The following is a 23999-nucleotide window of genomic DNA, read 5'->3' on the forward strand; positions in this document are numbered from 1 at the left end:
ACCGACATCTGGTGAAAATTTCATGTCATTAGCGCCTCTAGTAATATATTTACTGAGAAAAATGGTGACATGTTCAATACTTATTTTACCCGCTGTATATTTTAAAACAGCACAGGATTTATGAGGGGGTCCCTGGAATTTTTTCACCTGTTATGGACTAATTATCTATCTGTGTCACATGTTCAATGTTAATCTGTTTGTCCAGACAACAGGACTCCGCAACGGACTGACCTCTCTTGTTTGATAAGACCCTCTTTGAGCTGGGAGCCCTGTGATAGGCTGGAGAGTACATTGGGCGATCTGTGATTGGTTATAAGCACGTCATATGATGTTATCATGGTGTATATTATTGGCTGTGTCCGCTGACGTGTCAGCGACAAGCTGACGGGGCCTCCTGATTGAGTCCTGTTTGCCTACTGCTCAGAATTAAATCATTTATTTACGACCATACACACAGACTTTTCTGGCATTATTCCAACGTGTTTCTGCTTTCATAACAACAACACACCCTTGTAAGGGGTCCCCAGACCCAAATGGCTTGAGAACCCCTGATCTAAACAGTTCAAGGAAGGTGGTTTATCGTTGTGGCTAATTATATTAAAAGCAATTCATTTGCAGATAGATCCAAAGTTACCAAATCTGTTACTAAAGTTGCAGTTCAGAGCTTTGAAGTCGGATTTTGTGGAAACATTATGAACAATAAATATCTTACCTATTGTAGCTAGGTCTTTAAACACACACAGTTTGGAGAAAAAGAGATAAAATTATTACAAAATTATTTTTTACGAATAAAATTTAAATGATCGTTAAACATGCTTAAAGGCACAGTGTGTAGGATTTGTTGTTTTCAGCGACATCTAGCGGTTGAGTGGTTGAATCATCCATCCTGGTCCTCCCCCCACCCCCCGCTTCCAAACTCAAATGAGTTTCTACGGTGTCTCTCAGGTGTCAAAAACCTTTGATCATTCCAACCACGATGTCTACCAGCAGCTTCAGGGCTAGTGATGTTTCAAGTGTTAAGATTATGAGCGTTAATAAGTAAAATTTTCCCAGCTACAATGACAGACAACAAATATTACATTTATAGTATTACAACTAAAACTGTTTTTGACGCCACCACCGCAGTTTGTCCTTCATGAGCCTTTGTAGACAAGATGGCGGTGCAAGATGGCGGCTGCCTGTAGTGGCGAGCTGCGACCATGGAGATATAAACAGCTTTTTATAAGGTAAAAATAATAAAACAAGGTCTTTGTCTGCAATGATTAGACATGTTTTTTATTATTGTCATTAGTGATTATCTCAATTTCGGCTAAAAGAATTGACAAAATCCTACACACTTTGCCTTTAAACCATTTTTTGTGTATACTGTATATTTGTTTAAAAAGATTTGGGAAAACATATGAATTAGGAATTAATTTCTTTATGCATTAAAAATCTTAGCTTTTTTAGAAAATGGGATTTATACTTAAAAAACAATTACATTCAAACTAAAATTGGCAGAGAAAAAGGTAGAGTTTTAAACGTAGGATTTTTTTTTCATTATTGAAAGAAATTAGATAAAACTCATTCTTTCCCACACAGCGAACTGCTCTGTGATTTATAAGCTGCTTCATCACACTGATCCACAGAAAGTGGGTGTCTGCTCTGATCATTTCCAATCATGTGATTAGTTTTGAATGTTGGCCTGACATTATCCCTTTGTGTCTCTTCCTTCAACATATGACCCAGACACACCCCCAAGTACCAGTGTGTGTGTGTCACATGATAGTATTTATGTCTCTGAAGGTTAGTCAGCTGAAAGGCTGAGCATCAAGAAGTGGGTAATATTCTTACAAAATAAAAGCCTAAGTTAAAGAGACTAACCTTGGAGCTTTACATGTTGTAGCTATGCGTGCACACATCAGGAAGGTTTCTAATGGGGAAGCCAAGTGTCACGTCTTCAGGCAGAGCCGAAACGAGTTTAATGTTTTTGGTTTGAGGGTTGTCTAAGAGTTGTTCCTCCACAGGCGTGTTTCAAACATGCCTGCACAATGTCTCTGTTTCATAAAGACTGAAAGAAGAGGAAGAGAAAACCAATCCTGCAGTGATTTAGACAAATGCAATAATTCACAAATCCCATAAACCCATATTTGATTCAAAATGAAACAGTAAACACATCAAATCATTACACTAAGAAAATGTACTATTTGAAGGCAAAAAGAAAGTCATTTAAAATTCGATGTCAACACAACTGAAAGAAGCTGAGACAGGGCCATGTTTACCACCATGAAGCATTCCTTTTTATTTTAACAACTCTAAACATCTAGAACTGAGGAGACCAGCTGCTGCAGCTTTTAGAGGACATTTTGTCCAGTTCTTGTTCAATAGGATTCTATCTGTTCACCAGTGCTGGGGCTTAGCAGTTTCATGTTGYACYAAATGTTTTCAGCTAGACGTCTGGGCTGCAGGCCGTTCCAGCACCTGATCTCCTCGGCTACATTGGATGCAGTAAGGTGTTTTATTATCTAAAAGCTGTCACCAGAATGACAACAGTAGTTCTAAAACCTGTGTGCACTGATTGTGTCTTCCCAGATGTGTAAGCTGCTCATATCATAGGCACTAATGCACCCCTATACCATCAGAGAGGCAGGCTATGAGTCTGAGTGCTAATAACAGGCTCCTCTGTAGCATGGAGGACACGGTGCACATGCATCTAACAAAGCTCAGAGAAGACAGGGCACTTTTGGGTGTTCACAAAAAGTTTGGTTGCCTCTGTTCCAGCTTTCTTTGAGATGCGTTGCTGTCATTAATGTCAAAAATACCCTTTTTTCTGAAAATGGTATATGTTATTATGCGTATCTATGTTTAATTATGAATAAATGATGTTGTTTATTGCTCCTCTCTGTCCACAGATATTCTCCCTGGTGGTCTTCGCCTCCATCGTGAATGAAGGTTACATTAACTTGGGCAGCGAGCGTCTCCACTGCGTCTTCAATAAGAACGCGGATGCGTGCAACTACGGCGTGTTCGTGGGCCTGGTGGGCCTGCTGGCGTGCTCCTTCTTCTTCCTGCTCGACTACAAGTTCTCCTCCATCAGCTCTGTTAAAGACAGGAAGAAGGCCGTGATGCTAGAAATTGGGTTCTCAGGTGAGGAGGGGAAAAAATACTGAGAAACAGACAACTGAAGGCAGTGCTGACGCGTGTCTCAGGTTTATACAACGTTAGAGAGGAGGAAGTGAACCCTCAGAGGCTGTGCTTCCCTCACAGCATCAAACATTTGGTCTGACTAGGCTTGTTTCTTTGTTTCAGGTGACAGGACACTATTAGAAGAAACAAGACTAATTATATTTTCTAAAGTAAACATTCAGGCAACAAAAGAGAAGGATTTAAAAGTATCTTTGGTGTTTATTCACCACAAATGCATCAACAGCTCAGTTTGAAAATAACCTACAGAGAGGCTGCAGAGAGTGTTGCTGTCTTGGGGGAGTGGGGGTATTGTTGTTTCTATATCATGGGTTTATTGTGCATAATTTTGTACTGCACCTTGAGCTGATTTTAGTATGAAGGGTGCTTTGTAAATAAATAAAAACTTAAAACCATTTACTGTTTTGCTGGTTTCTGGCAGGGTTTTGGACCTTCCTGTACTTCGTAAGTTTCTGCTTTCTGGCCAGTCAGTGGTCTCGGACTCAAACGGACGATTTGCCTCTCAACCAGGGGGCGGATGCAGCTCGGGCAGCTATCGCCTTCTCTTTCTTCTCTATAATCACCTGGGTAAGAATACGAAATAACACGAACGTGCACCGAGTAAAGACCAAATATATGTGGAACCAATAAATGGATCACAAATGATGGCAACACAAACCTAGCTGGGCTTAGTTACCAAAATCAAAGCTCAGTTGTGTTTCTAAATGATTCATTCTCACCTAAATTAAAGAAAAAAATTAAAATAATGTCCCCACAAATCACAAGACATGAATAATATTTAATGAAGCCTTAAAATTATGACATACATAAGGTATCTGGTAAATTTATTCCTTGTTTCGATAAAGATAGCTRCTGAATTTACTGTTTTCACTTGTCCATATGAATGTTACAGGGAATTTAGCAGTCCTCCTGTCCGAGGAATACAACTGAACAATAGTTTCATTTGAGTTTTAGTTGCATTTAGCTCAAATGAATTTATCTTCTTTAGCTTTCTGCATCCAGTTTATCCTACACACTTAAATCAAAAACACACACGATGTACAACTTACAGTATGTCTATAATAGTGGAAGTATTATTTTCCAGTTTATTTCTTTGTTAGTTTGGTTTCTGTGTGTCTTTCTCYTCTTACACAGTTTTTGAACACTCAGCAGTATGTGTTGGGGATGATCCTCAGCTACTACCACACCAAATCAAAAATTTAATCATTGTTTGTAAAATTTACTGAGATATTAGCCATTTTTGTGTTTGCTAAGATCGCTTAGTTGTAGCAGCAGTTTGAATGTGGTTGASTTTCAAATGTGATATTTTGYTAACAAACATRTAAACAGACACACCTATAGGTAATTACATRATATAAATATAAACTCTCACGCCGATACAACTGTACACAGAAAGAAACAACATGTGGTCATTTGATTTCAGTGTCTTGTGACTTCCTTGTGCCGCAGTAATTACAGCTAAATGTTTCCAGAAGCTGTAATCACTGTCAAACATCAGCTTTGGCCACTTCCTCTGTCCAGGAAAGTTTCATCTCTGGAATGTTGATTGGTTTTCTCTTCTGAACAGTTTAATTAATTTATTACWTAACACTTCTTTTCAAATCATCGTGAAAGTGAAGAAACCAAGTTGAGGATTTAAGCAGAAACATTTGGATTGACAGTTCCTGAACTTCGTCTGTTGTTTTATGTGTCAAACTGAGGGGTGAGCTCAGTTTCATCACGGCTCGTTTTAATCCTGWGATGGGATCAGCGTTTTCTTTTTCACAAATGTGAAACTTTTCTTGTAAACCTATCTTGGTTTTTTCGTTGTACAAATTAATTTTCTGTCTGTTCCACATAATCTTTAGCAAATTGCTGATGAATGGAGAGCGGTTCTGCCATCGTTAACACTGTCCTCAGTGTTTTGATGATCGCCCTAACTCTCCTGCTGCACTGGGGTCAAAATGATCCCAGAGGCATCAGGGCTCATTTTGACTCAAGGGCAGCAGCAGAGTTAATCAAGCTTTATTTGACTGCATAAAAAGGTGAAATACATTGTTGTCATTAAATTAGATTAGAATAGATTCAACTTTATTGTCATTGAACACAGTAVCAAGTACTTGAACAACGAAATGCAGTTTGGCATCTAACTAGAAGAGCAAAGTAGTAAAGTGTGAGTGTAGTGAAATACTGCAGGTATGAATTGAATATATTATAGAATATATACAGGAGATGAGTACTGATGAGTACTGATACTAACATGTATGTATGTATAATATAGACGGTTATGAACAGCTGTGTGTAGTGTAATACTGCAGGTATGAAGTGAATATACCATAGATAGTCATCTTTAATTAGCTGATTATAGTTAGTTTGGCACAACAACAAAAATGACAAATTCCACTTGTTTTCCAACTTAGACCTGAAACTAAGTTGGGTGTGACGTTATTCCAAGTTTTGTTTTCATATCATAATTTCGTTTTGAAATTGTCAAATTTCTTTCAGATTCTTTTTTTTTACATGGAGCATGGACATTTTAACATTTGAGTACGATCAACACACCATCTAATGATTCTAGCTTTGTATTTGACTTCTACGAATTCCTGCTAAAATAATTTAAAATATGAAAGTAGAAAGATCTTTTTACTCTTATTACAGTATCTTTAATTTAAGTGGTTTTCTGAAGTGTTTAAAACTAAATTTTACATTTTGACCAACTCACTGTGAATTTTCCAGCATCTTAAAGTGCCTGTGACATGCATTTTCTTGCAATACAAAAGGTCAAAGAAATTATCTTTATGATTTAAAAAAATAATAATACACATGATTTTACTCATTTTGTCACATAACTGGAAGATTTTATTTTGAACTTGACTCAGCCAAAGTGAAATAGGAAGTGACATCAAAGGGGAACTCTCAGTGGTGGAGAAAGTACTCAAACACTGTACTTAAGTAAAAGTACAGAAAAACAGACCAACATGTACTCTAGTAAAAGTAAAAGTACCACATTAACATTTTACTTGAATAAAAGTAAGTAAGTACTTGCTTTTAAGAATACTTAAAGTATTAAAAGTAAAAGTACTTGCTTAATGTATTCCCTAATGGTCTACAATATCATGAAGTGTGCCTATAGTATGTATATTTTTACTACATCAATGGTGCCATTTTAGTGAACAAAGCTGCAGATAATACATGTTGTGACACTGTTCACACTTGGACTTGTGATTTTGTGCATCCTCACAGATTGTGACAGCAGCTACAGAATCACCACCATTTTGTCAAATCTCAACAAGTCGATTTTTGAACCAGTTAACTTGAATAAGTCTTCTAAATAAGGCCACAAGGGGCACATTTCCTCTGTGGTGGAATCCATTGTGGGTGTGCTAGCTCTGCCTTTTTTTTTTTTTTTTTTTTTGAAGGAGGGTCTAATGGTGCTTTGCAGTGGTTGAACGGACAAATTACAGCAATTCCCCTCTCACCATTGATTACTTTCAAACAAAAAAAAGCAACCCCCCCCCCAAAAATAAAAAATAAAAAAAAACAAATGTAATGCTACGTGACATGAATGTAATTTGAAATTCAACACATTACAGAAATGTAGTGGAGTAGAAAGTACAGATACTTAATGTAAAATGTAGTGGAGTAGAAAGTACAGATACTTAATGTAAAATGTAGTGGAGTAAAAGTAAAAAAGTACCCATGATGAAATCTACTTAAGTAAAGTACAGATACATAAAAAATGTACTAAAGTACAGTAACAAAGTACTTGTACTTAGTTACATCCCACCACTGGTAACTCTTTAAGAAGAGAAACTCTCTGGTCTTTGTTTATTAAAACAATATTTGAACTCTGACTCTTMTTCATCTCTCTGATAGTGACTCAAATAATCTAAAGAAGCATCAGATTCTTCACTACAGTCTGTGTTGTTAGACATTGTAGCAATGCTCTGTTCACATTCAAACATTACCCTCTGACRTCACTTCCTGCTACTTCACATGTGAATACCTCAACAACTGTTCATCTTGGCAGTGTGAACATTTTCTTGCAATATTTATCAGTTATCTTTCCAAAAATACATTCATATTTATTGCAAACATTAAAGTCACAGACACTTTAAATCATTTTTAGGTCTAGTTTTTTGTCTTCACTAACCCGTCTTTTCTGCCCCTGTAGGCCGGCCTCACGGTGCGTGCCGTCCAGAAGTATCTGCTCGGCACAGACATGACCCTGTTCACCACTGAGCACATGGACGGCGGCGCTCCCACCCAGCCGTACCCCTCCAATTCACCGGGAGGCGGAGCTACCGAGACCACGGAAACCTACCAGAACCCGCCGTTCACCGAGAACAACGCAGCACCCACATACCAGGTTCCCATTTACTAGAACAGGTAGAAAAACTGGTGGAGGAGGATGGAGGAAAAGTTACAAACACGAGGAAATTGCTTTCTGTGATTTCTGTTACAAGTGCAGTTGTTTGAGTTGATCTGGTCTGAGTTTTCAATAACCATGTAAAAAAAAAAAGCTGCTCGCTTTTTCTGTTTCTTCCTCTTGTTTCCTGCCTTTCGCAAACATTCCAGCTTTATCTGCTTTTTTTCTGGACCTGTAGTTCAGAAGTGATGTCACTTCATCAGAGCAGATAAAACAAAAGAAAAACCAGAGGAGGAAACATTAAAAGGAACTTTGTGGTATTTTAAACTCTTATTTTGTCATAAAAGGAAGAGATCAAATAATCAAAGCTGTGTTAAATCACTGTAACAGAGCAGRAAGTGCTCTCAGACTTCATCCTGTTGTGATTATTCATTCAGGTGTCCCAATTTTTCATGCCAAAAACACTGGGAATGTTCGTTTTTATATATTTTTTTCTGCTACAATAAAAGCTGTCACATTCCCTGCTGGTTTTCATTTGCATCAACTTTTGTTTTCAGAACTTAGAGATCAGCTAAGTGCCATACTGTACTGCGTATTTCAGAGAGTGACTTAATTTCAGTAGATTGCTGTAAYATGCTGTAAAAAAATACAGTAATGCTTTGTGACTTAGTGCAATATCTCACATTCTTATGTAGGCGGGTATTTAATGTGCTGTACGTCTGAGTCAGKTTAGGAGAACTCAAGGCACTGTCTCCAATTACAAACTAGTTATTAAAATGTACAAAAAAAATGTGCCAAAAATAACATTTCCTGGATAAAACCATTGAATCCATTAGTAAAACTCTTAATGAGTTTAAAGGGGATAAATCAGCCACATTTGTTTTTGTTTTGGTGTTGTCAATAAACCTGACCATTTCTGACATTTTTTTCCAGAATTTTATTCAAATGCTCCCATAAACTCCCAGTAACTTTGCTGCCATCTAGTGTTCCTTCGAGGAAAAAATTGACCTCATTGAAACCCATCATAAAAGCATTTTTTGATCCCATATTATCAAACTGTATCAYAAAATAATTAATTTGTTTCAATACCATTTCTGTTATTTTACCCCTATTACCACACTTTTGATTTTTAAAATAGCTGTATGGATGATGCTTTGCTTTTAYGTTTGAGGGTAAAAACTGTCACCAGGTGTCTGGAACTTATCTGGATGAGCTATTTTCTTCCCCCCAAATTGTTATAAAATAAATCAACTTTTCTGTTCATTTCTCTGTGCATAAATAAATATTTGGAAGAGCCTAATGATGCTTTTGTCCTGGAAATATTGATAGATGGTCAAAAAACATGCAAAAAAATTCTAAAAACTAGTTGTAGACTCCATCCTCAGTAGTGATATATTAGTGTGTCATTTGAGACAGTGTCCTGCATGTTGAGAGTTGTGTGAATAAATGAAAATATACTTTACAAATTAGAAATGAGGTTTGTTTATGTTGTTAACAGCTGCCAAACTGCCCTGTGTTCTCACTGCTGTCTCTTGATTCTCCTGTGTCGTTAACGTCAGCAGGAAACAACAGACGAGCTTTCATTCAAGGCTGGKTTTAGTAAAGGATTCAGTTAGTTCTCAGGCAAATAAAGCTATATRAAATATGTTTTGGATCATTAGATCATTGATTTAGGTGGGTGGGTCAGTTGCCATGGATTGAGTCATGGAAGGATGTGGGTTATTTAATGTAGAGAGAACCCATCTGTTTCAGTGTAGCATCACTGTGCTTCATGTCCTTTCATCTGGGTGATTGTCCATGAGCAACACGGGAACGTAGAGTTAGTGTGCAGTGCTTTGGATCATGTAAAAGTGATCTGATTTAATGCCCTGATTTAATGAAGCAAGGGTCAGAGGRAAAGTTATGAATGGTTAATATCTTACCTGTTGTAGACAGCTCTTTGAACAAGCTCTGTTTAGAGACCAAAATTAWTTTCTGCTGTTTTAAAACAACTAATCTCAAAAGATAGATCAGGATTCATCCAAGCAATATTTTATGCATCATTACATCATGGTCAGATTCTCATTACACAATCATTTCAGTAGAAATATCACAAAATTCCTGCATGGAGTGCACAATTATCACAACATTGTTGCCATCTACTAGATCGGTGTAACCAAATCAGCACTCATGGGAACGTCTTTGTTCTCATTTGGTTTGAGTTTTGTTTTATACTGTGTATATAAATACGTATAAAGAAAGAAAGAAAAGTTTCTAAAAAAATATCTGAGCAGATGAGGCTGGATTGCTGACCTTTTAAAACAATACATTTTATTCGTGCTAACACCTTTTTTAGAAGCCTTTACACTGCTGTCACATCACATGGATTTTACCTTTATGATTGTATGCAAACAAAAATACTGACAGCAGTAGCTAGCTGCATGGCAGGAATATATCTAACCATGTAACGTGAAACTGCCAGCAGAGTAAAAGTTTATGAAATTGTGTTGGTAGCTTCGGACTAGCCATTAGCTTGTCCATCTAGTCAGCGTTAAACTCTTTCTGACTCATAGAGCTATCTTCAACAGGTAAGATGTTTACTGTTCATAACCTATCTATAGAGCCCCTCTTCAAAAGAAATTAAATATTCTTTTTTTAATTGAATTTTGTGCTGCATCAGTTTTTTTCCACATGTAGTTGTCACAATTTGAAAAACTTCCCTCAAAATGAAAAAACTCTCAGCTAAATCAACAGTTTCCCTTTCAGGCTGTCTGAAATGTTTGTTTCTGATGAAAAGAGAGAAATGAAAAATGTGAAACTGATTTAACCAGTCAGATGTTGCTTGCTTGTTTACTGCAAATGACCAGTTTCCTCTGCAGCAGCCAGCAGGTGAACTGAGGCTCTGAGTTTCACAACTTATGACAATAATGCATGAATAGGCTGTAAAGAATCCTTTAAATATATTGAATATTATATTACATTTTAGTGAAACCCAAGCTGTTTTGCAAAGTCTTGCCAACATTCATTAAAGCTGTTTTAAAAAAAATTGTCCACAAAGTCCAACAACTCTCTCTTTTCTCAGTTATCTCATCTGTGTGATCCTGGTGATCACTGCTATATTTATATATTTACTTATGCACACGTGTGTAAATGTGTAAAACTGTTACATTTCTGCCCCGAGGAACTTTATGGAGTCGTTCAAAYCTGACCGAAACACAGCTTTTCAGCAGCTGGAGCTGCTGACAGAAAATGTCAGTGAGTGTTCTGTTTGTGTTTCAGCTTTAAATATAAAAAAGAAAAAAAGAAACAATGGCTTAAAAAAAGAAAAGGTCATACAGGTTAATCGGAGTAGTGAAGTGGTAAAAATATATAGAGGTTAACTGAAGTCTCTGCTTGTTCAGGAAGTTATTTTAAAGTTGTGTTAAACAGGAATAAGACTACTTTAAATGAGAGCATGTTTTCTCTCTGGACCCATTTTATTTCTTAGACTCCTGGTTTTATTTGTCAGAGCCGGTGGTCTCTCTCTGGTTTTGGGAGGATGTTGGGGGCTGGCTAAGACAAGGAGATGATAAAGTTAAGTAAAGTTTCGTTCACCATGAAGTTATTTATTGGAGTTAAAGAGCTACACAGTTTCAACTCATGCACACACTCTGGTGCACAGTGAAGCTCTAGATCTGTGTTTATGGACCTTCATGAGTGTTGTCTCACTCAAAAGAGAATCTAGACATGCATCTAACCGTCATATATGTTATATGTTTTATTCAATTAAAGTAAAAAAGTTCATTTTTAATGGTTTATGGCAATTTCCATCCTAGATTAAATTTGTTACAGACATTTCTGCATCAGCAGCGAGATGAATGGTATCACTGTTGGGTATTTGTGGACAGATTTTGAGCAGTTATTATCTTACCTGCTGTAGATAGCTCTTTGAACGGCTTCAGCTTGGACATACAGAGCGTGATTCTGACTGAAACGATGAACTAATGGCTAGTCTGAGCASGACAAAGATCTGTCTTGGCAGCACTGATTTTAAAACAGCACAGCCGTGAACGCTGGTTTATAAACTGTTACATTGTCTGATTATGGGTGGTTGCTCCGTGGTCATTGTCAATAAACAAATATGCAGAAATAACAAATCTGCAATGAGAGTTWGCTCACTGTGAGAATCTTGACAGAATGGAGTAGTTAAAATGAAAAACAAATACACAACTCTTTACATAGATTTTTTGTGGTTAACTATAAGCACAAACTGCAGCAGCAGCTAGCTGTAGTACTTCCAGTGTAGCCTGGGATTGATAATTGGTAATGTGAAATGGAAGGCAGTGTAAAAGTCTATAAAATAGCAGAAATTCTGAAAATTTTGAAGCTTAAATCTATTTGAAGATGGCGATATTCCATATTTATCAACCAGCCATCAATATAGTCTGAATTAAACTCTATTTTTCCAAACTGAGGTTGTTCAGAGAGCTATCTACAGCAGGTTAGATATTAATTGTTCATAACTTTTCCACAGAACCTTGCATATAAAATTCTAACCTAGAGAGAAATCAGTTCATTTTGTGTTAAACAGAATATTTAAAAAAACGAGAAAGCATCTGTGTAGCACTTTAAGGGTTCGACCTTATTTCTGTGGTGGATGTTTTTTTTATTTTTTTCTCAGGGTAAGATGAGGGTAAAAAGGTAGTATTATGTTACCTGAGTGGTATTTATTATTATTAATAATAATGTTATTAATTTGGGGTGCTGTCAGTTGAGGATGTTTCATCGTTCTCAGTGCTTCAGTCTCTTATTCAGTCAGTGTGGTAGATGAAAATAATAATACAAGCATTCTGTGTTTTGTGCTCTGGCCTACGTACACTACTGTGGTATTGGTTGATTGTAAGAAAAAAAAAAGAAAAAAAAACGTCAGTATGTTCATGAAGTAAATGGAACTCATGTGTGATGCTCTCCAGGGTCTGGTTTGTTCTGAAAATAAGAAAATATTATCAACTAGTTATTTATTGCAAAAACTGCACTATTATTATTTTTCTTCTTCTTGCAAATACTTTGTGGAACACTCGTAAAAGGGCCAAAGTCGACATTTTATGCGATCATCATGTTTTGTGAAACTGAAGTAAAGAAAAAGGCTGTTAGTTGTAGTAATGCTGGCACCATCAGTGGTGTGGTTCCAGTACAATGCATTGCATGGATGTCACAATACACCCACCCCTGAACCCCCAACCCCCATATTGAAAAAAGAAAAAGAAAAAAAGGATTCTTGCAAAATGAGAAGCAAGAAAACACTGATTCTGTAGTGTGCTGCCCCTTTAACTTGTTTCTACTCGGTTGTTTCTTCTTGTTCTGAAGCTGTTTGGCCTCTTCAGTGTAAAACTGTGTACAGAGATGTGTGTCACTGTCTGTTACCTGGACTCTAGTCTGACCATCATGCCAATAAAAGAGAAAACATCTTTTGGACTGCCTGTTTCTGTGATGATTTGTTTGATTTATAAAAAGCACTCACTCAGAAACAATGGACCTCATGCAAGAATATTTTTGTATTCTTATCCTAAATTTCTCTTACTTTTATCGTACGAAGGGTTCGTACGAACATGCCATGTCAGATTCAGCAAACGCGTCTAACTTCAGGAAAAGTGTGTAAATGAGCAGCGTAAACATGACGAATGCCACCTGTTCGTATTCAGGTGTTGTGCACGAGGAGAGGAGATTAGCATAATTACCACCCCAAAAGCGCCATATAAGGCCACGCTTCCTGCCCCACGTACCAGGAAGTGTTCATTCATGAAAATGGTAGCGAAAAGTAAAAAGAAGAACAGTTTGGAGATTAAATTCCTGCTGTCAGAGATCCAGAAAAGAAAATTTGTCATTTTTAGCAGCATCAGCTGTGGAATTAAAGGAGCTGCTAAAGCCAAGGAAGGAAATGACGACTGCTCTTTCTGTCCCGTGGGTCATATAAAGTCACAGAAATACAAAATCTACATCATATTAATCTCTCTCTAGTCCTGCTCTTGTTTTCCTTTGGTCAAATATTTTTAAATTAAGAGTAAACAACTGTGTTAAATAATTTTCATTTATACAGAAGAGCAGTTAAACACAGCACCACAGCCCGGACCATCTGATGTGCCAGTCCCCCGCTGTCTCCCAGACACACAAGTGGTGTCAGATGCAGTTCTGAAGAATCAAGAAAGCATTTTAAAATGTCTCCAAAATATGTCTGGCACTTTGGAGAAAATAGCTGATGTGCTGAATAAATCTGAACAAAATAAAATTTGAATTAAAAAATTACCTAATTTATGTCTGAATAAAGCTGTTGATTATGTTCACTCCTTGTTGACCTCATTATAAACAGAGACGAATTGAACTTCACTTAATGCATAAGTTAAGTTGGTTTGTAGTTTAAGATCTTCTTGTGTTATACAACAGCATTAATGACCAATTTAAATTATTTACATATTTACATTTAAAATTATAATTCCAATTCAAACAGAATAGCCTATTGTTGGAGTGTGTTTTATTTTCATCTCAAAATATCTTGAAACTAATGAAATATAAAATTATTAGTGAATAAAATCAGTCTGGATAACAGCAGATTGACTGCTTGTAAAATATACGACAGGCCTGGACTGCTCATAAATTTTGTTCATACCTGAAAAACATTTTACAATATAAGAAAATTGGTGAATGCTATAAGTTCTCCTAAATTACTCGTACGCACAACTTAAGAACAAATCTGTTTGTGTGAATGGTTCTTGCATGAGGCCCAATGTTTTGAATACAACAGAGCCCTCTGCAGCTTACGTCTCTAAAATCAGGACTACAGTAATTGTGAATCAGTCTTTTGTGTTCTTTTCAGCCTGAGCTGTCACTCTGTTGCACCTGATCGATGAATGTGACTGTGTTTGTGTTACATTCAGACAAATGCCGTTTGAAATGATTTACAGAATATAGAAAAGCTAAACAGGGGTACATCCATTGCAGTTTTCTGGCTGATAACCGAACTTTAAAAAGCCTGACCTGCCAATTCTGGTTCAAATGGTGCCTTGCCCAGTCACACTTAACATATAACTAAATAACGGGGGAATTGAACCATCAACTCTCACAAAACAATCCACCTGTTTTACTGAAAAACATTGAATCCAAACTTGTTTTAACTGGACCACAGCCCTCTCTCACAGCAGAGCAAAAGGGACCTTAATGGATAAGATCAGTGGAAAAGGTTGGGTTCGCTTGTAAATACTGGCTGATCGAGATCACACAAAATGAAGGAAAGCGGGGCCGATTTATCAGTGTACCCCTACCAAATAGTATCCAAAAGTTAGTAATAAAGACATAACTACCAACTATTTTTTTTTCCTTTTTACACCTTTGAAATTTGCTTGCCAGTTTGTTTTTTACCACGTTCATGCTAAATAGCCGTCATGATGACAATTATGGATTTGAATCTACAATAAAGCTCAATATTGTTGATAAATACACTTTCAGACATTTGGTCTCACTTTATGGCCTCTTTTGTTTCCAAACAGGGGTGGTTGAAAGCTCCATCTACAGGTAAGATACTAACTGTTATAATCTTTCAGCAGAACCAGAGGAATCAGACATCTGGTTTGACTTTATGTCCACACGCTCTTCGACATGTACAGTGGTTTGCAAAAGTATTCATACCCCTTGAACTTTTCCATATTTTGTCACATTACAACCACAAACATAAATATATTTCACTGGAATTTAATGTGAAAGACCAACACAAAGTGGTATACAATTGTGAAGTGGAAGCAAAATTTTACATGAATCAAAACATTTTTTACAAATAAAAAACTGAAAAGTGYGATGTGCAAAATTATTCAGCCCCCCTGAGTCAATACTTTGTGGAGCCACCTTTTGCTGCAATTACAGCTGCAAGTCTTTTAGGRTATGTCTCCACCAGCTTTGCACATCTAGTGACTGCAATTCTTGCCCATTCCTCCTTGCAAAACAGCTCAAGCTCAGTCAGATTGGATGGAGAGCGTTTGTGAACAGCAGTTTTGAGATCTTGCCACAAATTCTCAATTGGGTTTAGGTCTGGACTTTGACTGGGCCATTCTAACACATGAATATTCTTTTTTTTAAACCACTCCATTGTAGCTTTGGCTTTATGTTTAGGGTCGTTGTCCTGCTGGAAGGTGAACCTCCGCCCCAGTCTCAAATCTTTTGCTGACTCCAACAGGTTTTCTTCCAAGATTGCCCTGTATTTGGCTCCATCCATCTTCCCATCAACTTTGACCAACTTCCCGGTCCCTGCTGAAGAGAAGCACCCCCAGAGCATGATGCTGCCACCACCATATTTGACAGTGGGGATGGTGTTTTCAGAGTGATGTGCAGTGTTCTTTCTCCGCCACACATAGCGTTTTGCATTGTGGCCAAAAAGTTCAATTTTGGTCTCGTCTGACCAAAGCACCTTCTTCCACATGTTTGCTGTGTCCTCAACATGGCTTCTGGCAAACTGCAAACGGGACTTCTTATGGTTTTCTTTTAACAATGGCTTTCTCCTTGCCACTCTTCCATAAAGACCACATTTGTGTAGTGCACGACTAATTGTTGTCCTGTGGACAGTTTCCCCCACCTGAGCTGTGGCTCTCTGCATTTCATCCAGAGTCACCATGGGCCTCTTGGCTGCCTCTCTGATCAGTGATCTCCTTGTTCGGCCTGTAAGTTTAGGTGGACGGCCTTGTCTTGGCAGGTTTACTGTGGTGCCATACTCTTTCCATTTCCGGATGATGGATTGAACAGTGCTCCGTGAGATGTTCAAAGCTTGGGAAATCTTTTTATAACCTAAGCCTGCTTTAAACTTCTCCAAAACCATATTCCTAACCTGTCTGGTGTGTTCTTTGGACTTCATGATGCTGTTTGCTCCCCAATATTCTCTTAACCAACATCTGAGGCCGTCACGGAGCAGCTGTATTTGTACTGAGATTAGATTACACACAGGTGGACCCTTTTGAGTCATTAGCAGTCATCAGGCAACTTCTGAATGCAATTGGTTGCACTCAGGGAAAAGAGGGCTGAATACTTTTGCACGTCGCACTTTTCAGTTTTTTATTTGTAAAAAATGTTTTGATTCATGTAAAATTTTGCTTCCACTTCACAATTGTATACCACTTTGTGTTGGTCTTTCACATTAAATTCCAGTGAAATATATTTATGTTTGTGGTTGTAATGTGACAAAATATGGAAAAGTTCAAGGGGTATGAATACTTTTGCAAACCACTGTATGATGCACAGAACTAATCAAAGCTGCCAAATCCTGAACCTTATTTTAAACTCTCTTTAAAAAAAAAAAACAAGCAGGTTAGATTTGTACAAATTGATTTACGATTGCGTGAAGCGTTGAGGATTTTCTTTGCTTTTGAATCAAACATTTAGACTTAAAGCTGAAGTTACTGTTTTTAAACTATCAAATGTAGGATCGATTTAAGAACCTAGTTTTGCAGATCCTTTAAAATCTTTTTTGAGTTTTAGTTTGACAAATCTGTACACATCTGGATGCCATAACACACACTTCAACAGAAAAGAGAACCACCACCTCCATAGTGTGTGGGGGGTCTTCTAAATATTTGTATTTGAGTTTTCCTGTTAAGTGTTGTTAATAAACGTCCTCCATGTGATTGCTGAGCTAATTTATAATGTACACCCTACCTCTAGAATGGGATTGACCTAATTTTTTGTCAAAACAACTTTTAAGTGACTTGTTTCAATGTCACCCAACATATCTAATAACTTTCCCCCTAATAAATGCATTTATTTAATAAATCATAATTTTGTTCAACAAATTTGTAGAAATATCTGATAAAGAAATATGCTTGCTGATAATTTGGAGCAGTAAAACGTTGACAACTCTATAGGTGGACTTTAAAAAAAATCAACTAAAAGTGTTGCTAATGTGCAGATACATAAACTACAAACGTTGCACAGCAGGAAAACATTCAACAGAAGAAATGCAGATTTTATGGACATTTTTGACACACACACTGATTTGTCGTTTAGTTTATTTTCCATTTGAAACTTTGTGCAACACAACAGCCCAGATGAGCCAATTTATCAACAGATATGCCGAACTCAGTGGCGAACGGTTTAACGCGTACAAAAAGATCCCATATTAAGAACAGAAATTTACTCAATCTTGGTTTGCAGCTTTCTTACCAACAATCTATTAGGTCTTCCTCTACTTAGAGCAACAAAAACTTCGCAATTAAACAAGCATACACTTCAATAAATATGATGCTAATTATTTAAACAGAACATCTTAAAGTTATTTCACAGAGCAGCACCGCCACCATGCATATTGATCAAGTCGAATGTTACAGAAACAAGTCATTCTCTGTTTACGTGAAATCAAAAATGCAAAAAAAGAATGTCATCTTTTTAGTTTTTGTGTTAGGCAGCAATAAAATCTCTGCTTTCAATAAATTCAGAGTTCAGATATGACGCTCTAACTGTGAGTGCCCGATGGAGACATCCTCACAGGATGCGAGTAGAAATGTTTAGCGTTCTCTTGTCTGATCAGGAAACTCGTCCACACAAACCCAACAACGTAATCCTCATCAAAGAGAAAAGCAGCTGTCGTTATGAGAGTGGGGCCTCAGGCCCTTCAGGGGCGTGGTCAAACAGGAGACAGGCTGCCGTTTTCCCACACTGGCTGCTGCAAAGCAACAGAAACTTTACCCCCCACACGACGGCAAACTGAGCAACGTGACGGGGGCTAGCTGATGATGCGGCTAATCGACTGCAAGGAAGGGAACTCCTCATTTTCACCGATGTGCAAGGTCTTGTGGGAGCTGAAGTCTTTGGGGGCCAGCACCTGTCTGCAGGTGGGGCACACCTGACAGTCCAGCTCAGCTGCCGTGTTGGCCGACGTGGTGGGCGTCTGCCAGGCGTTCTTGTTCTTCTTCCCTCCCCCAGCGCCCGACTGCTTCTCCAGAGCCTTGCAGTCTCCGTGGGCAGCCAGGAGCTCCTGCTGCTTCCCCGTGTCCGGTAAGAGCACCAGCAGCTCGTTGAAGATGCAGCTGAAGTTGTCTCCCAGCAGGTCCTTACAGCTGCGGTGGTACTGGGCTGCTGGTACCAAACTCTGGAAACAAGAGAACAAACCAGGTGAGCAGAAACGGTTCTGAATAAACTGTGCCATTAACTTGGCTTGTTTTTTTTTTTTACTTCATATAGAACAGAAAAAAACTGCCAGCACCTGTCTGAACTGAGCAGAATAGTTTTTGAACTGGTTGAACTTTGACTCGTCATTGTTGAGGAACTTTTTAATGGACTGGATCAGCTCCAGGTTTCTCTGTTGGAAGTCATCTGGTACTAGGTACTCGTTGCTAAGCCCCTTGGGGGGCCTGAAAGAAAAAACACCCACAAATACTAAGTACTGCAAATATATTTGTAGATCATAAACAAACCAAATGGATGCTATTTTAAATATTGAAAATAACTGCTTACTGATTGACCACAGGCTCCACCACATTGCTGTTCAGGGGGATTCCTGTGAAGCCTGGGGGCGGCTTGGGGGCRGAGATCCCCAGGCCAGGTGGAGGTGGAGGTTTGGACATAGCAGCAGGTGTGCTGGCTGCTGAGGCCTTTACTGGGAAAGAGCTCTTGAAACCTGACAGAAAAAAAAGAAGACTCAAAATGCTGCAGAACACCTGAAGAGATGGCTCTAAACAAAAACCTGACCGGTCCATCGGGGGAGGGAGGGAGAGAGGGGGAGAGAGAGAGAAGGGGGTGGGGGACAGAGAGAGAGCTCCCAAAAATAACAGGAAACTTAAACGCACCATCTGTGTTTTAACAAAACACCCAAAAAACCTGTAGCTGTCCCAACAACTCATGAAGAAACCTTCGAACTGTCTGATTTCCTCCCCCGCAGCGCTCTGCTCGTCTCCTCTGACTGTCCCCTCCTCACACACACACATAGACACGTTTGTTCTTCTATCCTCATGGGGACTTTGCATTGACTTTCATTCATTTACCAGTATATTCTATTACCATTTGACCCTAAACCTAGCCTACACTTTACATTGGATGTGAACTGGGCTCATGTCCCCATAAGAAACAGTGGGTYCTCACCAGGCTGTGTAGTTTGYTTCATCTCTAAAGASATGCTGCTCTTTAATATTGTTTATTTACTGTCTTAGTTGTGTGTGGTGTTTAATTTACATTTTGTTGTTCTTTGTTTTTTATTATTCAAGTGCTTTTTTTGTTAGAGACTGAGAGTCCACTTTGTTAATCATTCTTTTAAAAATTAAAGTTTATTGATTTATTACACTTACATTTTACGCTTTTATAATTATTTGTTGTAAAATGCTCACCAGGCAATATTATCGCTTATCGCAATAATTTGTGAGACAATTAATCGCCCAGCAAAATTTGTTATCATGACAGGCCTACTCAGTATCAAACATCTAAAGTTTTATTGGCCTACAATAATAATTGTGAATAATTTATTGTAGTCCCAGCTGTTAGTTAAAGTAATAATATTTTAAGATATTCGTACCTGGAGGTGGTTTCTTTGCTATGAGAGCAGGGAACTCTTCCTCCGGTTCGGGAGCGGGCTCTGTGCAGGGGGAGGGGGTCACCACTGGTKGATCTCTACAAACAGCGGGAGGAGTATCAGCCCTGCCCTTGGCCACTCCGTTCACAACAGGCACTGGAGCAGCGTTAGAGGTTGGTTTGTTCCGAGTCTTCTCCGGTCTGTTCTCCTTCTGCGCCGTCGTTTCTACTGACCTCGTGTCTTCAGTTGCTGTCCCCCCGGACATCGTGGACACAGAAGCAGAGGAAGCAGTCGTGCTTTTCTGCTTTTTCTTTTTGTTGGACTTAGACGTGGGCTGATCCGTGTTGGGGGTTGGATTGGAAAAAGTGGAGGTCCCAGTGGACGGTTTGCTGTTTCCTCCTTTAACAGTGAGCAGAGAGGAGATATCCAACATGGTGGGCACCGAGCGGAACTCCTGCTGCGTCATTCCTCCGCTCTCATCGTCAGAGAGAGGAGGAGAATGATGAGGTGCTGCTTTTCCATTCTCCCCGACTTTCTTTTTCCTGCGTGAAGTGGATGAGTTTGAGGATGAGAGGAGCTGAGGGCCGGAGGATGCAGAGGAGACGGGAGGGGGTGCTCTGGTGGGAGGGGGCTGATGAGTGTTTGTTTTAGGGGCAGCAGTATGGCTGGACCACGCCAAGTTGGTACCTGCTGCAGGTTTGAAAGGTCGCACTTTAGAGACGAGCGCGGGGAAATCTTCCTCTTGAAATGATGAGGTCTTCTTCGTCTGTCCGGAGTACGCTGGGGTCATCGGGGCTGAAACTGCAGCGCTTGAGAGGCTGGGGAAGTCGTCTTCCTTCAGCGCTGCCTGAGCTGCTGGGGGGCCCACCGGAGCTGGCTTTACACTGGAACAACAACACAAGTGAAGAGTTTCAGCTCACTGTATCATTAGAGGCTCAGTTTGTGAGGTGTGCTGAGAGTTACCTGGCTGCTCCTGCTGTGGCTCCTAAAACAGGGAAGTCATCCTCATCTCCTGGATTGGTGCTCTTCATCGTTTTCACTGTAAAAGAGTCAACAATAAAAACATGAGAACCACTGTTCTTGCAGGAACTTCATCATGACACCCAGCCACACATTTAGAGTAAGTCTATCGTGACAAGCATTACTTTATGACATTAATTATCATATGATAAATTAAAATGGAAAAGTAAAATGTGAAGCTCTTTGAATTGTTGTTTGAGTTGATATTTTTATTTTTAATTAGTATTGTTTTGTAAATTGTTTTCTTTTAATACATTCTGGGGGATAAAAGGGGCAGACTTTATAAGATTTATTCTTCGGCGACCTTTCATTTTTGATTTGTGTATTTTCTTTGTTTTCTATTGTATAGTTTTGTTTTTTAATGAAATGAATAAATTTTTTGAATTGAATTGAAAAAAAGGGGTAAATCATTTCCATTTGCCTGTTTATTTTCTTCATGTCTCTCTTTTTCTACTAAAGAGACTAATAACAAGGCCGCATGACCAGTTCCCCTGTTTTGTYGTGTGTTTTTCCTGAATGGGTGTTCTTAACTGTAATTCATTGTGTGAGTCAACATACTTGGACAATAAATCWGATTCTGATAAACCAATCATTTGTATTATGTCCTCATACCTTGAACAGATAAAATTTGTTCTTTATTTACCTGGGGGCTTGGTAGTTGTTTTGAGATGTTTTGTCAGAGGTTTGGGCTCCTCTGCTTCCACTCTCTCCATCCTTTCCTCTCTGCAGTGTTTGGGAGTGTTCCTCTCCTGCACAGCAGCTCTCTCCGCTTGTCTCCGCATCGCCATGGAAGCCCTCAAAGCAGCTTCCATCTGCCTGTCCTCCTCCTCCCTTTCACTGCAAGGAGGAGCCGATAAAATAAATAAAATAAGACAGTGAAGTACTTAATGAATTTGATTCAGTTTAACTAAAAACAAAGAGCAAAAAATTACTGATCTAAAGATAGACAGCGACAGACAACACAGAAACTTTACCTACAGGGTTTAAATTTGATATTTATTAACAGAGACAAACRATGCTGACTCATATTTTGCTGGCAAATCCAATGTTTGTAAAAATCTTTGACTCAGACATTCATACTCACCGAGAATAYCTCCAGCTCTTCTGTCCCATCTGTGGCCTTCCACGTCCTCCTCGATTGTGGCGCATCTCCTCGTAGTCCTCGCCTGACACCTGACCTAGAGGTGTAGGTGCTTCGTTTACATTTACTGCTGTTGTTGTTACAGGCGTGATGATAAAATACAGAAAGCTTGTGACGAACCTTCATTTCTCCTCTGTTGTCTCGGAGCGTASGTAAACTGCAGGTCGATCTGGCGGTTCTGTCGAGCCTCCGCTCGGTTCTTGCTGTGTGCTGCAGCTTTGTGGGCCTTGTAGTCGATCTCGGTCCTGAAAGCGTGCGTGAACTGTTCGGTGGCGCAGCGACCCTCCTCGCACAGATAGTGACTCTCTCTAAAGTGCTCGCTCAGATATTTATAATCACTGACAATAAAGGGATTAAAAACGCAGTTTAAGCACAGAAAGAAAAATGCAAAGTGGATTTTTTTCTTTTGCATATGGTGCAGTTGGGTGTAAACACCTATAATATTCCTGAGATCCATCTGCATCACAGAAATGACAGAAGTAGTGGTCCCTGCGCAAGTGCTTCAGCAGCTCGTCGTTATCGAGGTAACGATCGTCGCAGAACTTGCAGAGCGGATGTCCTCTATGACTGGTGTCGTCAGGGTCTCCGTGCGCTCTGTGACGTGCCAGCTCCTTACGATTGTACCACTTCCGCTCATGAGAAAAGATCTAGTAAGAGTTGTAATGTTTTTAAGTACACTTGACCACCTTTAAAAAAAGTTAACCTCAAAAGTCTGACTTCTGCTTTGTCTCTGAATTAACTGCTTTCCTCATCAGAAATCCCTCGTCCTAATATTGAAGTAAAAATCTTCTAAATGTCTCAAATTTTTCACCGTCACCGACCTGACGTTTTCATTCTTTAACAGGGTTCATGCAGGTTTCAGTAAGTTCAACTTAAGACCTTTTACAGACTGTTTAAGACCATCAGGAACAACATTTAGGACCAAACTGATGCATTAACAGAAACATTCAAATGGTCCCAAAAATTTTAACATAGAAACCTTCATTGCTATCAATATCAAAGAATATTTAATTTTAATAAGAGAACACTAAATTAATTTAATGAAATGGTCATATCAATGAGATATCGACTGCTGTGGACCGCTTCCATCCAAGTGCAAAAATCACTGATATCAAGCCAAGTCTCATTAAAAACACACTTTCCATGTTCAAACAACAAGCAGAAGACATGACTGAACTTCTTGTTGTTTGGATGGGTGAACAAGCCACCGTATGCGGGGGATTATAGCGGCAAAGAGGTTGAAAACATGGAAGTAAACTGTGCTGTTTTTTGCCTGCAGTTATCACAGGATTTGTAGTTTAACCACAGCCCGATAGCAAACTTAGCCCTTCATGAAGCCAGATCCCATCAAACTCTTATTACAGTGCTTTACTCCGTTTATTTACGCTGCCGACACTTCTCGGGAATGATCGAAAGTAAAAAAAACTAAGATTTTATAACTTTACAACTAAGACTTTTTAAATTTAATGTAAGACCTTGGATGAAATCTGGGCATTTTAAAAAAAAAATTTGGCCTAAAATTTTGATTTTCAAATTTTAGACTTTTTAAGACCCTGCATGAACTCTGCTTTAACCACTGTGATCATGCTGACAGACAGGAAAAAAAAAAACTGAACCAAATGGTTTGGGATGAAAATACCTTCAGATGTTTCAAGCAGAGCTTACAACAGAAGAGCTCATGCTGCTTCCTCATGTGCTGCTCCAGTTCCTCAAATCTGGAGAAAACTTTTGGCTCCCGACAGAGAGGACACTCTGACAACAGCAGACGCCTGATTACACACACACACACACACACACACACACACACACACACACAC

General features: G+C 38.8%; 2 protein-coding genes across 2 annotated transcripts in view; one reads left to right on the forward strand and one right to left on the reverse strand.

Moving 5' to 3' along the window:
• LOC106516511 (synaptogyrin-3) overlaps window positions 1-12964 on the forward strand; it is a 16169-nt gene extending 3205 nt beyond the window's left edge. The window contains exons 2-4 of the mRNA XM_014006912.1: window positions 2892-3126; window positions 3605-3750; window positions 7337-12964. Coding sequence (XP_013862366.1) covers window positions 2892-3126; window positions 3605-3750; window positions 7337-7546 — 591 coding nt within the window. The 3' untranslated portion in view covers window positions 7547-12964. The remainder of the gene's footprint in view (window positions 1-2891; window positions 3127-3604; window positions 3751-7336) is intronic.
• Window positions 12965-17511: 4547 nt separating this feature from the next.
• On the reverse strand, window positions 17512-23870 carry znf598 (zinc finger protein 598; the record flags this gene model as incomplete). The annotated part of the gene is given in 10 exon segments (XM_014006913.1): window positions 17512-18608; window positions 18723-18870; window positions 18974-19136; window positions 20025-20905; window positions 20985-21060; window positions 21685-21878; window positions 22126-22219; window positions 22303-22520; window positions 22618-22829; window positions 23822-23870. Coding segments are annotated over 10 exon segments (2401 nt in total), but the record flags the coding sequence as incomplete, so codon positions are not given.
• Window positions 23871-23999: the final 129 nt, after the last annotated feature.

Source organism: Austrofundulus limnaeus, unplaced genomic scaffold, assembly GCF_001266775.1.
Source record: "Austrofundulus limnaeus strain Quisiro unplaced genomic scaffold, Austrofundulus_limnaeus-1.0 Scaffold38, whole genome shotgun sequence".
Classification (NCBI taxonomy): Eukaryota; Metazoa; Chordata; class Actinopteri; order Cyprinodontiformes; family Rivulidae; genus Austrofundulus; species Austrofundulus limnaeus.